A 15,666-nucleotide genomic window follows, 5' to 3' on the forward strand; every position below is an offset into this window, starting at 1 on the left:
TATCGAATTAATAAACATAACTTTACAAACACCATTAGAAAATAAATACCAATTATTCAAGTGTAATGTGCTGAAAAAACTACATGTATCCCTTTAGCGAATTCAGGTAAACGAACAGGTAAGAACAAACTTGGTCAATGAAAGTCTGAAATAGCAATACCTGATGATTTAGCATTTATATTGTCTTTCCTCATCTGCTACATATTCTTTTACATGAAAAGATTAATATAAGTTCACCTTGTCTATTTTCTCGTCAACCAAGCCTTTTATGTATTAAGAATTTGACAAGTCAACGTAGAGGATCAAGCGCTGTGAAGAACGGTGAGTTGGGAAGAATTTGCATGAAGTATTAAAAATCATTAAAAAATATGTCAAACCTAAGTCCGGATATACACTCAATACTCAGCTTCATATAATATGACCCGAAAAAAAGAAATAAGTGCCACTCGATACGTATCATGGGTTCTTTGGAACATAAGGTAATTGAAAAAAGTTCTCCAAATGATGTGTGTGATGTTGTTGGTGTATTCGTCCCAACTACTTCACACTTCCGAAGAACAAAAATAAATACATTGACGAAAACAGAACTGAAAAGTAGGCTACGTAATATTAGTTTGCAATACATAAAAATAAATATCTAACTTTAAAATGACACAATATTGTTATTTGGTATTTTTGTTAAAAAACCGTCTTGATTAGATATACTAATTCACCCCCAACAGGATACTTACTCCACACCTGTACTTCAACAAAGTCTAAAAAAGCACTATATTCATCATTATAAGTTTCTGTGTAGACAGTCAGGTAGCGCCAGGCCCCAGGACAGGTGACATTCAGCACATCAGGGATGTCTGTACCGTTAGCACGTCCTGTTACACTGTGACATAGATTTCCTTGTTTTGGATCAGAGGAATTTGTCATAGATGTGTAGAGCTGCACGCCATTACGTCTTAACTTGGCTGAAACAAGTATGAATGTTTACTTTACTTAATGTAGGACATTGAAGGTCATGTCACATTTCATATAGCCGATATTTTAGTGCCGCAAGTATTTCCAACAATTGATTGTCACAATCTTTCTTGATTAAAGCGGTACTGTTTTGCAACGAAGTGTTGAATTGTGTGCCGTTGCGTTGTTTTTTCTACTGCAACAACATTTGAATTTGTTTTATAAACATTTACGGATAATTGTTAAATGTAATCCAGTTAGATTAGATAATCCATAGATTGCAAATCCCTGAGTCTCTTTTGTTGGTATTTGATTTCCTGATTATGTCCCATTTGATTTTGTAATTAGTTTTGTTTCTTTTTAACTTCCAGATGTGTTTGGAGAGTTCTGTCTCTTTTTCATATTTCTCAATTCTGAATGATTTTGTGTGGTTGTTATACCTTGTCTTGAAGGGACCGCTTGCTAACCCAATGTAGGTTACATCATTGGTATCTGTTGTAACTGTGGCCTTTTAGACTACGTCACGAGTGAGGCATTTACCGTTCATTGGGCAATTGGCAAAATCAAATGGGACATAATCAAGAAATCAAACACCAACAAAAGAGACTCGGGGATTTGAAATCTATGCATGGAAGAGAAGCTCCAGATTCTCATGCTAACATATAAGAAGCTAAACAAAAGAAGCGAGCTCATTTCCACCTGTCGCCATGGTAAACCCCCAAGCCGAGCAAAAAAGAAAGGGTCAAAATAAAACCATGTTTCATTATGCCTGATGATCGTACGCAATACCATGGGTGCGTGAAACTCAGAGTTGCAAAATGATATAAGGAAAGTGTATTCAAATATGTATTTATGCTCTACTTTGTATTGAGCACTTTCTTCTGCAATTGGATCATACTTTGATATATATATATATATACCAAGGAGCAAATGAAAGAGCAGGTATTTTCTTGGAGAATGTTTTAAAACGTAAACAGCAATACCTTAATTGATTATATTGCATATGTTAAGTCCACTGCCAATTAGCAAATATTTAGCGTACAAAGCCAAGCCTCATGCACTACTCATGCACTACCATGGTTTCTATCAACAAATAACATCAACATATTGTATACGAGAATATAATTCGACAGTGTGGTATCGTTAAAAATGTATTTTAGATTAATAAAGAGTGGCGACGATTTATTAAATTGATATCTAAAATTGTTATTAACTATTATGTCACAACTGTCGACCTCTGTCCACAATCTCGTGACTCAAAATTATTTCATTGTCATGACGCATTCTATTAGGAAGATCATGAATCGATTAAACGTATCAAGGATCTTTCGGGAATATTCAAAACGTCAATACCATCGAATTATCAGTAGCGATTATGTGCAGAAACAGATTCCATGGGGTGTTTAACCCAAGTTAAACCATGACTCCTTTGTCTTTAACCGCGGTCTAACCAACTGAATTGTTAGTTAAACACCACTTGGCAATGACGGAACTTCTGTTTCCCCTTGTCATTTATCTTGATGATAGAAGACGAAGAAGTATATTCATGAATGAAGGCCACATGGCCCCGGAATGCACAAACCTTTCCTACAATAAACGTTCATATTTTTTTACATTTGTATTTACATAGGTGAATGTCTTTTTAAATATACCGACAGGTTTTTAATAACACAATCATTTCTGGTTGATTGAAGACTGATAAATATTGGGACAGATGGTTGTACATTGTAACATTTTTTAATATATTTTTTTCCTACTACTTTTATAGAAAGGACAAATTACCAACAAATGGTATTCATTTTCTATTACATTACTGTAGCGATTATATTTCCTACATATACTAAACGATGACACTGTGGTTGTATTAAATCGAGTTTTCTATACATTTAGAGTAGTAGAGATTTATAACATGAATAAACAAGGAAAGAAGAATTTGTGATTTTGTAATGCCAGTTTAGGAATTCTATATCTTTACATCGTGTTTTGAATATAACCATGAAGCATTTCATATCGCTGCAATCCTGAGACAACCATGCATATGATAACCCAGTTTGAAACAATAATTGGCTTATGAAAGAAACCCAGTTAGTTTGACCATTTTCGTCAAATGCTTTTTACAGGCATGCAGATATTTGTTTCATGACTTCTAAGTATTCGACACCAGTACTTAATACGACGAGTGAACTAGTGTACACACAGTGATTTTCTTCCCGGCTCTCCTAGTATTGCATTTGTTGATATTCTTTTACCAACGGAAAGAAAGTACACTTTTAAAGAAATTATTCTGAACCTTTTCAATGCTTTTTCTATAGGCACATCCCCGTCTTTTCAATGCTTTTTTCTATAGGCACATCCCCCTCTTTTCAATGCTTTTTCTATAGGTACAGCCCCAAATGTTTGAGCCAAATAAAAGAACAGGAGCAATCTGTAAATCATATATTTTAGCAGCAGTAGAAAATGGGAGAGATGGGAATTTCATATTTAACACAGGAAAAGTCGCTTTCCTTGCTTGAATAGCTAGTTATCACATACTTTGGTCCAAACAAGCCTTGAAGAGAATAGTAGACCAAAGTATTTGAAATATGATACAACTTCAATTTGCGAACCTTTAAAAAAACATTTCTCAGTTTCCCTCAGATAACCAACCTTTCTAAAAACTATGACTTTTATGATTCGCCAAATACAGAATAAAAAAGTTTAATTAAAAATGACACAATTGAAAGAACATTTTTATAAAGTTTAGAAGGAACACCGTCAATACCAGGTGCTTTACCAGACTTTAGACTTCTAATAGCAGCACTTATTTCATCGTCAGTAATGGCTTCGGACAGTATATATGTAGTATTACAATAGTCATAGTTATCATAATCATGTTTATCACATTTATATCAAAATCACCACGTGATTCTGTAATTTTGATATTTAGCAATTTTTAAGTAGTTGTACCAATCAGAATTTGATACACTGTTGTGAACACTGTTAGAGCGCAGCAAAGATTTGATCTTTCTCCAGAACATTTAACAGTCGTTTGACTGTACAGCAGACTCAATCTCGTTCACGACAGACGTTTATAAAGCTTTTTTTTCTTGTCATGACACAATTTACGGTATATCTTCTTTGCTGTCAGGTAATTTTCTAAATTTGCTCCAGATCTGTAGTTCCTTAGAAAATCTAAGCATATACATTTCTTTCTCTTGGAACATAAACATTCAGAGTCAAACCATGGAGGTTATCTTACTCTAACATATGATCTATTTCTATTTATTACTTTAAAGTGATCACCAGCATATTGGAGTAATTCGACAATTTTAACAGTCGCTGCATTTACATTCGTATGTACAACACCAAGAAAACCATTAACTATATGATTGTGCATATCAGAGTTTAATTATCATCATCATCATCATCATTTATTGTATTTAGGCCATAGGCCCATATACATACAATAACATTATATATATACAATTTTGTACAAGTATAAACATGCAGACTTATATGCACAGAGATGTGCACGTGTACAATTTTGTGAAAAATAAATCGAATCACAATACAACAAGAGGAGATCACAGCATTTGATTAATAAAGGCAAATAACCTCAAGAATTATTAAACATCATTTGTACAAAGACGGTTGCGAAGTCGTAAACCATAATTAATGTATAGGATAGTATTCTTTTGTTGCTCGTTAGATATTTAATCAAAATGGAGGAATTTGAATAGTGTATTGATGTTTTGGGGTAAACTTTGGAAATATTTTGTTCTGAGCGATTCATAACATGGACAGATAAGCATAAAATGGTATTCGTTTTGAATAAATGTGGGACATAAAGGACAAAAACGCATATTTTTTTAAACTGAGGAAAAACGACCCGTATTACATACTAAATTGTTCAAACCTAATCTAAAACGTGTAAAACACACTCTTAGTTTTCTGTCTGTTATTTCTGTTAAGTACTGTTCTAGAGATAAGCAGGATTTAAGTGTTTTATAAAGGTCGTATCTTGAACTATTTTCCAATGTAGCTCTCCATTCTTGGATAAACATATCAGATGCAACTTGTTTAAATACACTAAGAAATGCTGTCTTATCTCCAACACCTTGGTAAATCCAAACATATCCAAATCCATGAAGAAATAAAAGTTGTCTGATTTTAGTGACCCATGTTATATAACCAACATTGTTGTGGTATTTCATCATTTCATAACATTTACGTGGAATATGATCAGGTGACATTTCTGTAATCTTTAACCAATATTTTAGACCGCGTACATAAGAACGGATATATAAGGGATGTCTTTCACATTCACCATACACCATACAATTTGGGGTAGATTTGCCAACATTGAAGAATCGTTTACATGCAGTTAAGTGATTTTTTTCCAAGATGTGATATTTTTCGAGACCCCAAATCTCTGAACCATATAACAGAATCGGTTTAACTTGAGAATCAAAAAGTTTGAAGAAAACAGACGGGGAAGACACACCGAGTTTATCAACTAATAAAGTAATGAGGGCTCTCTTAGCTCGAGGTAATTTGTTGCCCATTTATATACCATTTTTCCCTGGATGCAAGAGGACCCCCCTTTCTAAAAACAACAATTTTCGTTTTATCTGTATTAACAGTCAGTTTCCAGGAGATGGTATACTGAAACAATATGTCTATTTGTGTTTGAAGCCCATTAACTGTATCAGAAATTAGTATAACATCGTCTGCGAAAAGTAATATTTGCAATTCATATATATCTGGATAAAGTTGGACACCGTGTTTTCCGTTTTGTTGGATTTTAAGGGACAATTCGTTGATAAAGTAAGAGAAAAGGAGAGGGCTTAAAATGCAGCCTTTTTTCACACCGGTAGGGCAATCAAAGTAATCAGTGACACCATTTTTGTGACGAACACATGATTTGACATTTGCATATATAGATTTTAACCTGTTATACATTTTACCCCCAACTCCCGTTTTTCTCAAACAATCCCAAAGTTTACAACGATTAACACTATCAAAAGCTTTTTTGAAGTCCACAAATGCATCATACAGTTTTCGTTTCCGGCATCCAAGATATTTTTTTACAATAGAATAAAGTGTAAAAATATAGTCGATACGTGAATATGATAGTCTGAAGCCTGCCTGATTTTCTGGAATTTTATCATAAACATTAGACCTGAGCGTTTAACGCTTGTTTAAAACTATAGCAAAAACCTTACCTAACATATTTGTTAATGAAATTGTTCAGGATCGCTTGTATCACCCTTCTTAAATAGAGGAACAATGATAGATTTTGATCAAGTTGACGGAAATATACTTTTGTTGAATATGTCGTTAAAGAGAGAATGCAAAAATGGAACAGTTATGTGTTTGGAACTCTTCAGCATATCCGCTAAGATATTGTCAGGGCCTGGAGATTTTCCAGGTTTAAGTAAGTCAATATCATCGAGAATTTCCTTTCTTGTTATTTCGGACTCAAGAATTTCAAACTCAACATCTGATGGGTTATAAACAGCAATATCGTCATGCTCATTTTCAATAACATCATGGAATATAAAGTCATTGCCAAACACATGCTTAAAATGAGTCAGCCACTGTGTGCCTGTGATATTATTCTGAACAGATGATGGACTGCGTAGAACCATTTTTGGTTTGATAATGAGGCATTTAGACGATTTAATTTGGTAAGTTTAAGGGATTTTAAATAGCTTTTACATTCTGTTTTATATTTGTTGCGTAACTGACAATAAGTTTTCCTATTAGATTCAGATCTATTTTTACGGAACTTTCTTAGCGCTCGTCTTGCCGATCTCCTGTGTTCTCTACACTCGCTGTTTAAATTGAAAATATATTTATGTGGTTTATTTCCAAGAACTGTTTTTTTCATACACTGCCCTGACTCAAGTAGTAGATTTACAAAAAGATCAACTGCATCGTTTATGTTAGTGTTTAGCGTAGTCAGAAGAGTCTGTGAAGTTTCAGCCCAATGATCACTAAGACAGTGTACAAATTCATCTCTATGCAATTCATTCCATACAAATCTATCTGCCGAGTTAGTGCTATTACATTGTGCAAATCTATTTGTGTTTTCTCGTGGAAATGAACAACTCAGTTCCATAGGGCGGTGGTCCGAGTCAAGACTCTCGCCAACTGTAAGATTATTAACAAACTTGTAGAAATCAGATGAGGCAATAAAATAATCAATAGTACTACTACCATTACCACTAATGAATGTATATTCACCATTCATGTCGCCATTAACTCTGCCATTTAGTATGAACAAGTTGAAAACATAACAGAAGTTAATTAGAAATCGTCCAAACTTATTAATAAAATTGTCAAGCGAAGACAGCAGCAGCATCACCATCATCATCAGCATCATCGGGCAGATCTGTGTGACTGGACGATGGTTGTAGGCCACTTTCACTTTCGCATTGATTCGCATTGATTCGTATGTTCTATGTATCTAGGTTGAGGTTGTTATTGTTCATCATTAAACAGGAATGGATTGAACTGACTCTTTGTGTAGTGATGATCACAACTCCAATAGGGTGCGAAACCGAGGGTAGAGGCTGAGTTGAGACGTTGTCTACGTTGTCTGTCATGTCTGTGAGTGTGTTGTTGAAAAAAAAAGATAAAAGAGTAAGGCCATGCTTGCAAGGATGTGTCAGTCACCCAGAACACAGGATGGCGTCACGTGAGAAGGATGAAGAGGTTATGACCAGCCCTTTGACCCTACCCCAACCTTTTACTATGTTCATTGTGGGGCCCACAGGGTCAGGAAAAAGTTCCTTTGTGAAATTATGTATGGAGCAGATGTATTGTCCAGAGGTGTTAGATACACCACCCCATCGCATTGTGTGGGTGTATAGTGAATGACAACCGCTCCACAATGAGTTGGAAAAGATGTCAGACCACTTACGGGTCACTCTTGAGTTTGTACACAGCATGAAAGAAGCGGATTGTGCCTTGCCAGAAAAAGGGGTGGCCCCACATTGGCTGGTCATCGATGATTTGCTGGTCAACAATACAAAAGAAGAAGAAACGGAAGTGCTGCGATGGTTTACCATGAAAAGTCGTCACTGAAACATATCTGTGCTGTATCTCACTCAGAACGTGTTTGCCCAATCACTGCACATCACACCAGTAGTCCGAATGCCCACTACATGATCATCTTTAAAAATTGGAGAGATGCATCACAGATTGACAGTCTGGCTCACCAGGTCTTTCCAGTCAAAGTTCCTCTTCTGCGTGAAGACTATGAAGATACATCCAAGAGCCTTACACTTATGTGTTCTTGGACTTGAAGCCCACAACGTGGCAAGACCATCGAGCAGTTTTTGAGTTCCAAAGTACCGATCGTGTATGCAGGCTCATCCTACGAAGGGAATGAATAAAGACCAAGAGATGGTCATGAATAATCTCTTTGAAGTGGTCTACTCCCCCACATCGCTATGGGCACTTGTGTCCTCTGCACTTCAGAAGAAGAACCCTTCATCACCAGGACCGTCTCACTCTTCGATGGTACCCATGAACATGCATCGTCAGCAACACCAACCACATCCTTCAAAATCATCAGCACCCTCATCACCCCCACTCTATCTCAACCCCTGCAGCAGCAGCAGCAGAAGAAGAAGTCCCCGCAAAAGAAGAAAAAAGACAAGAGACCATCTATTTTTCCGATAAGGGATGTGACGACCCTTGCTGTCAAATGAAGAAATTGGCTATTGGAGTGGTTTTGCGGAACCTGAGAGCAGGACGCATCCCAACAAAAGGCCTGGTTGCAGAGACATGAAGATACCCTGACTAAAATTGTCAATCCACGTTTGGCTATGGATGAACCTCTTGGCTACCTGATACAGCGCAGTGGTATTGGAATACTTGCAGGGGTCTTGACACGCATTCTGTTGCAATGGCAACATTACCTTTAAGCATCACTCCTAAAATAACAGGGTCACCGGCCTGCTCTCCAGTTGTTTGGGATAAATACTTCCACCACCCACCCTGACCCCCTCACCAGACATCCCCATGACACCCACCAGAAGACTTCAACCTGATACCTCATCCACCCAGAGTTTTCTACACTAGCCCATGACGTCATGGCTGCCACCTTTTTTTCGAAACAAGACTTTTACATGACCCTGCCCAGGGATGCCTCCATGGATATCTATCAAAACAACACAGTCAATGCATATGAAATCAAGTTGCCTGATCCTCTGCATCTGAACCGCCAACAGTGGGAGGTGGGAGTCAGCAAAATGCGCTTTCCAATGACATGATACACTCTCTGACTGGTTTGGGCTGAACCTCATACTGAATAAAAGACACCTTTGAGTATGAAAACGCGTCTAGCACTATACCACGGCCACGGTATGGTGTCGTCCATTATGAAAGCAAGAAGATTGCTATAGATAAAGGAGTCTATTCATCTTAAGATTTGGATAAAACCCTCAACCATTTGATCCAAGAGCATATTACGGGTGTCCTGAAACAACAGCCCTCAGACAGAGTCCAAAGCGATGGCAGACAATGGCTCATCATCTGTCGTGATTTGATACCGTGTCCATTTACACCAACCCAGTCGAAGATCAAATTGTGGGCAATATGATGGGCCTCTGGCTGATACACGTGCCTGTGTCAAAGAAGATGATGCAAGACAGTGTGGTGATTAAAAATCCTCAGCATCATGGTTCCTGTGACGGTATTAAACTCTACATCATGGACGGCACGGGACGACCAGTGCCATTTCATATGGGGAAAGCCATCGTGACACTTCACTTCAGACGTCGTCACTAACGCAGAAGCCTCATGTTGGGACACTCGTTGGCATACGACTTTTATCGAGGATAGTTTGGTCAGCGTGGGAGTGGCATCAAAGTATGCAAAGGACAGTATCTTCCACATGGCAGTGGTCTCGGGGGTATCTTGAAGATGGTGTTGCCTTTCCTTAAATCTGTTGGAACATCGGTGCTCAAGATGGGTAAAAAGATCCTACCTGGGTTGGTGAGTGATGTGTTTGCAGGCAAACGCAAATGGTCAGAGAGCCTGAAACATCATGGAATAGCTGCCCTATTGGATGCCTTAGAAGAACGTGAGCAGCCGAGACCATCTAAGAGGCGTGAAGCCGTCCCAACCACCACCAACACCCACCAGAAACAGTGTAAAAGGAAAAGAAAAAATGGTTTAAAGGCCAGTCCTCATCAGACTTTCAACCTGACCAGACGTCCTTCAAGGCAGAGAAAGGGAGGAACATGCATCCATCATCATGTTGCTTCGAGATGCTTGAGAATGCTCAAAGGCCCAGTTGGATCTCTTTACTGTACCCCCTGTTTCCACCTTGGTGCAAGAGGGTCAGTGGATTCGCTATAGTCCCTTGGCGCCACCCTCTGTTGCAGGACCATTCCAGTTTAACATTTCCAATACCGTGAACTCTTACATTGATTTGAGACAGTGTTACCTGAGAGTATGTCTTCGAGTGACTCAGGAAGATGGGACAGATACCACTGTGGGGGATAACCCTATACTGACAGTCAATGCATTGGCAGTTGATGTATTCCCTGTTAGAAGAAGTGCGGCAGCAAGTGGGACACAATTAGTTGGAGATCACATCTTCCATGGGCACTTAACCTTACAGAGCCTCCTTTGAAACCCTTCTGAGTTATGGTAGAGGAGCCAAAACATCTCACTTTCGATGAACTGGATGGTTTGCTGATGATGCTGGTAAAATGCTGGTAAAATGGACGCCTACAATCAATACAAATGCAAGAAACACGGGCATCTTATCATGCCCACCAAGGAAGTGCAACTGACAGGGCGTCTACCTGTTTCTTCAAGACCGCTATCTGCTGGATGGTGTCCCTGTGAAACTGGAATTGCTACAAAGTTCCGGATGAGTTCTTCTTCATGTGTGCTGCTGATGGTGTCTACAAAATAGCCCTGACCAAATCCCAATTTTATGGACGTCAACTCAACATCGATCCTGCTGTCCAAGAAACTCATGTGCCCAGTCTGAATGCTGGGGTGACTGCCAAGTATCCCCTTTCCCATGTGCAAGTGAGAGCGGTTGGAGAGGCTTTCACAAGGATCAGCTCATCGGTGGTCAATTACCAAAACGTGTGGTCCTGAGACTGGTGGACAAAGGTGCCTACGTACGAAGCAAAGAAAAGAATCCATACAACTTCAAACACAACAATATCACCATGATGTAGCTGAAACTCAATGGTCAGGAAGTCCATGAAAAGCGACAACAGCGCCCATTTGAAACAAATATATATCAATCTGTTCTGAAACACAGGGCAGCTGTGGCGGCCTGAGACCTTTGATGTGACTCCCAAGGCCTTTGCTCAAGGTTACACCTTATGGGTGGTGGATCTCACACCAGACCTTGGTGCTGATGAAGGCATCAACTATCCTCAACATGCTGGCAAGTTGGGTTTGGAAATCCAGTTTGGACAAGCTCCCGAGACCCCGGTCACCCTCATCTGCTATAAGGAATATGAAAATGTGTAAATATGTAAATAGATCATTTCCAGAATGCATTGATGGTATAAAAAAAGCACAGACAGACGGTCCTGTCACACCTTTTTCCCCTCCTACGAAGGATGAACCACTCAGTTGAGCACCTTGAATTAAGAAGCCATCGTAGCTGATGACGACCCACTTCATGCCATCTACCGGGGCACCCTGGCCAGAGATGACTTTGCCAGACTGGGATGGGTACAGGATTACCCCTTTAACCCCAAAGCATACATGGTCAACACAGATCCAAGCGATCAACTTCGCACACACTTGGCGAGCATCTACCATCCAGCTCCTGGATCCGTGTAAATGATGGATAGCTATGGACTGTATTCATTACCTCTGTTTAAAGAGACTTTAATGGGTCAGATGAAACAACGATGGAATACACACCATGGACTTGAAGGACGTCAAGAATGATGCCACTGTATTAGAAAGGTTTCATACCAAAGTGTCTACCTCTGTTCCTGTGGATGAGATGCCTACCTTTCGACTGAGTGCCCAGACGCATACCCTACATCAAAAGAACCAACCTTTCTGCCCTTATTGACCTGACACATGTTCACTGATCCTAATCCTATGGCTTTTGTTTTTTGTGTGTAGGTTCATGTGAGCAGGGGACGATCAGAGACGATCTTATCGCAGGGCGCAACACTGGTTTAAGAACAAGTGTGAGGCTATTACAGCATTACAACGAGCTATACAATGCGGAATTGACATCCTCAACTGTTGGAGTTGACCGTATTAGTAGTATCTATAGAGATCAAGGAAAGGTCGTATTATTATCTAGTATCGAGATCAAGGAAATTAATGTAAAACAGAGACGAGCCTCGTCCAGTTTCCAGTTTCGAGTTTGTTTCCAATGGTCCCTTTTCAGGGCCACCCCCCTCTCCCGAAAGAACGCTTTCATCATTGCTTTGCCTACCCACTACCACCACAAAAAAAACAAAGGAACCCTCTTCCTCCTTCTCCCTCCTCCTCTGCCGCCTTCGCCTCACTCCTCCCTCCTCCCGCCGACCTCTTGGAGGCAGGCGCACACCCTCCCGGAACCAGTTGTGATGTCCTCTTGGAGGCGCACGCCCTCCCGGAACCGGATGTGAAGCCCTCTTGGAGGCGCACGCCTCCCGGAAACGGACGTGCCGCCATCTTGGATGCGCAAGCCTATCGAACCGGAAGTGTCGCCATCTTGGATGCGAATGCATGACCCAGCATGCCCCTCTTCGCGCATGCACAGAACTACTTCCGGATACCAAAGCGCTGCTATGAACTAGTGTAGTTCTATTCACTGATGAGTCTCGTTTTCACCCCAATCACAGCGATGGATAGATACGAGTGAACCAACGTTGAGGTGAATGTAACGTCAATCATTGTATCATGGAAGAAGATCGGTTTTGGGGCGGCAGTGTTATGGTATGGGATGGGATTACAGCGAGACAGAGGACCCGTTTGATATTGGTAGAGGGATCATCAGCCTTGTTGCATCGCCATGGCCCAGGCATTACCTTTCAACATGACAATGCCCGGGCTCATATTGCTCGACTGGTTCAGAATTCTCTTCAATAAAACAATGTGAACGTCATCCCTTGGCACATATGAGATGAGATGGATCAGCGCCTTTGACGTCAACCACGTGTTCCACAGACACTCCAGGAACTTCAAAACACGCTCCAGCAGATATGGACAGATATCCCACAGGACTTTGTGCGGCGCTTGGTCCATTCCATGAGACGAAGATGTGTTGCTTGCATCGCAACCAGAGGTGGACACACACGCTATTGATTTGTAAATTGACATTTTGGCATGTTCATGTTTTTTTATGAATCCCGCATTTTCTGATGTCACTTACAGGAGTCTTTTATCTGTTGCAACCCAAAATAGTTTCAGATTTGGTAAAAAAACATAACTTTGCATTTAATCTTATTCAATGTCACAAGAACGTTTGTTGTTCAGTATACATGGAAATTTTAGCTGACATGAAACTGGTAGATGATCAGAATCCGGTCTAGAGTGAAGAACTAGATCTTTGATAAATTGGAACATGTTTGATGATGCGATAAAGTAGTCTGCCAAGCTAGTACACCTATTACTGACACATGTAAAACTTCCCTCTTTGTCACTAACTTATCTCCCATTGACAATATGTATATAGTAGATTTTAAATAATTCAAGAAGAAACAACACATAGCTGTTAAAAATCATCGTTATTTCCCACTCTGGGATTAATGTCTCCACACATTATTTTCGTCATATTCTGATTTCAAGATAGCTGACTTTGAGTCCAAGTCATCAATACCATTATTATCACTGTCTGCATAAAGTGGGGATTTATCTGGAAGGACATATACAGAGCCTAAGTTTAACCTTTTACAGGGTGTGTTTATCCATATAGATTATATATATTTCAACATAATTTAACAGTGGGTTCCTCATGTACACAGCCACTCCGCCTGAAAATCTTCCAGAGTTTTTCGATCTCCTGGCAGGTGATGCAAAACAAATAAAGTCTGGGATCTGCATTGTCTCTATCAGGCAAAATATTTCATATTTCTGGCACAAGTTCCAAAAGTCTGTGTCGTGAATGTGTGAATGAATGCCTTGCACGTTCCAAGCACATATATTTATGTTAAATGTCGAACTAAGAGGCGTTGTCTATTGATAGGGCAGATGGCCTGACTCAGGCTGGTGCTTCAGTTGGCCTTCGGCGCGTCTCTCTTCACCCCTTCCCTGGAGGCCGGGTGTGCTCTCCGTCGTGTCCGCAGGAGAATGGTGATGGGGCCTGCTACAGGTCGATGAGGTTTTTCCTCGTTTACTGCCCACCCGTTGTAATCCCCATTACTGTCTTATACAAAAATATCATCACCTATGATGAGCTTGTCATAAGATAAGTAGGCTATCTTGTCTTCACTCCTGACTTCCAGCATTTGGTTGATGAGTCCGGCTCTAGTCTGTGGTGTTTCTTCCTACTCATAGGGTCTCATTCTTCTACAACTTATCTCTAGCACTTGAAAACACTCTGGATTTGTCTTTGTAAGAGACGAATTTGCATAAAATAGGTTTTGATTTATGTTTGCTTTCTAACTGGTGTGTGCGTTCAAAAGAAAATGAACCTGCATCCTCGATGTCTAAATCATCCTTAAAAAAAGTCTTATCCCAAATTTCACCTGGAGACCCCTCAATGCCATGAATTATGTAATTGTCTGCTCTGTGCTTCAGCCTTATCAACACTATCCTCTAACTCTGTCACACGTTTCCACAGTTCAGTATTTTCTGATTTCAGTTTATCAAATTCCTTATTGAATTCTGATTTCTTATTACCAAACTTTTTGTTCAAGCCTGAAATTTCCAACCTTTTACTTTTCAAAATATCCGCTACATTTTCCTCGGTATGATCAGTATCGTCATTCAATGGGTGATCTTAATGTTCCAAAGGGCAGTAGCTCTCCTTTTGAAATGATATAAGCGACGGTCCGATCTGTCGCTTCCGGTCTGGTTCCCAGATCAATGTGTGCTGTGACAACTAGTGACATGTAGAGACGGAGCCAAGCTAAAGAGTTACCCTGTTGCACCTTCGTTCAAAAACGGTCGTTTTTTAACTAGCACATACTTTGTAATGATTATTAGTTTATGATATCAACATTTGTTGAGTCTTCAACTACAAGATGAATTATCACTATGGAAGAAGAGGGAAAAACGTCATGAAAAACAGTATATTGTACAGTATCTACACAGAATATGCATGAACACAATCAAATGACAACAGACACAGTGGTGACAAAAGCATTGTCGTCAGTGTCAGCATTAATTCAGTTCAGTCATTGCAGATGTGGAGCCACAAGGGGGCGTGATGGTCAGTACCTGGTCACACCTCTTGCAGCCGTCACTGTTCGACAAAGCCTTGGCAATCGGGTTGAGATCAACCGATTTGGACGACCATGGAAGGACACTAATGTTCTCATTAACAAGAAAACTGTTGCTGTTGCACGTGCTGTGTGCTGTCGAGCGTTGTCATGTTGGAACGTATCGGTTTGCTGTAAGATTGCCCTGTACAACCACTAACTGTGATCTACCCGTTGAGGATATGGCTCACCCCCACCAAATTGGTCAACCTGTCGAAACGGCGCAAAACGTTCATGTCGACGTTGGTATACACGCTGTCTTCCATTCGATAGTTGAAGGAGAAAACGTGACTAAGCGCTGAACCAAACGAGTCGCCAG

The 15,666-nt window shown here is 39.9% G+C and overlaps 1 protein-coding gene across 1 annotated transcript in view; it reads right to left on the bottom strand.

Annotated features, from left to right (window-relative positions):
- LOC139478352 (receptor-type tyrosine-protein phosphatase alpha-like) overlaps positions 1-15,666 on the bottom strand; it is a 139,374-nt gene that overhangs the window by 15,779 nt on the left and 107,929 nt on the right. Inside the window, exon 3 of the mRNA XM_071260789.1 lies at positions 732-959. Within this exon, the coding sequence (XP_071116890.1) occupies positions 732-959 (228 nt within the window). The remainder of the gene's footprint in view (positions 1-731; positions 960-15,666) is intronic.

The sequence above is a fragment of the Haliotis cracherodii genome, unplaced genomic scaffold (assembly GCF_022045235.1).
Source record: "Haliotis cracherodii isolate W230 unplaced genomic scaffold, xgHalCrac1.p SCAF_4, whole genome shotgun sequence".
Lineage (NCBI taxonomy): Eukaryota > Metazoa > Mollusca > Gastropoda > Lepetellida > Haliotidae > Haliotis > Haliotis cracherodii.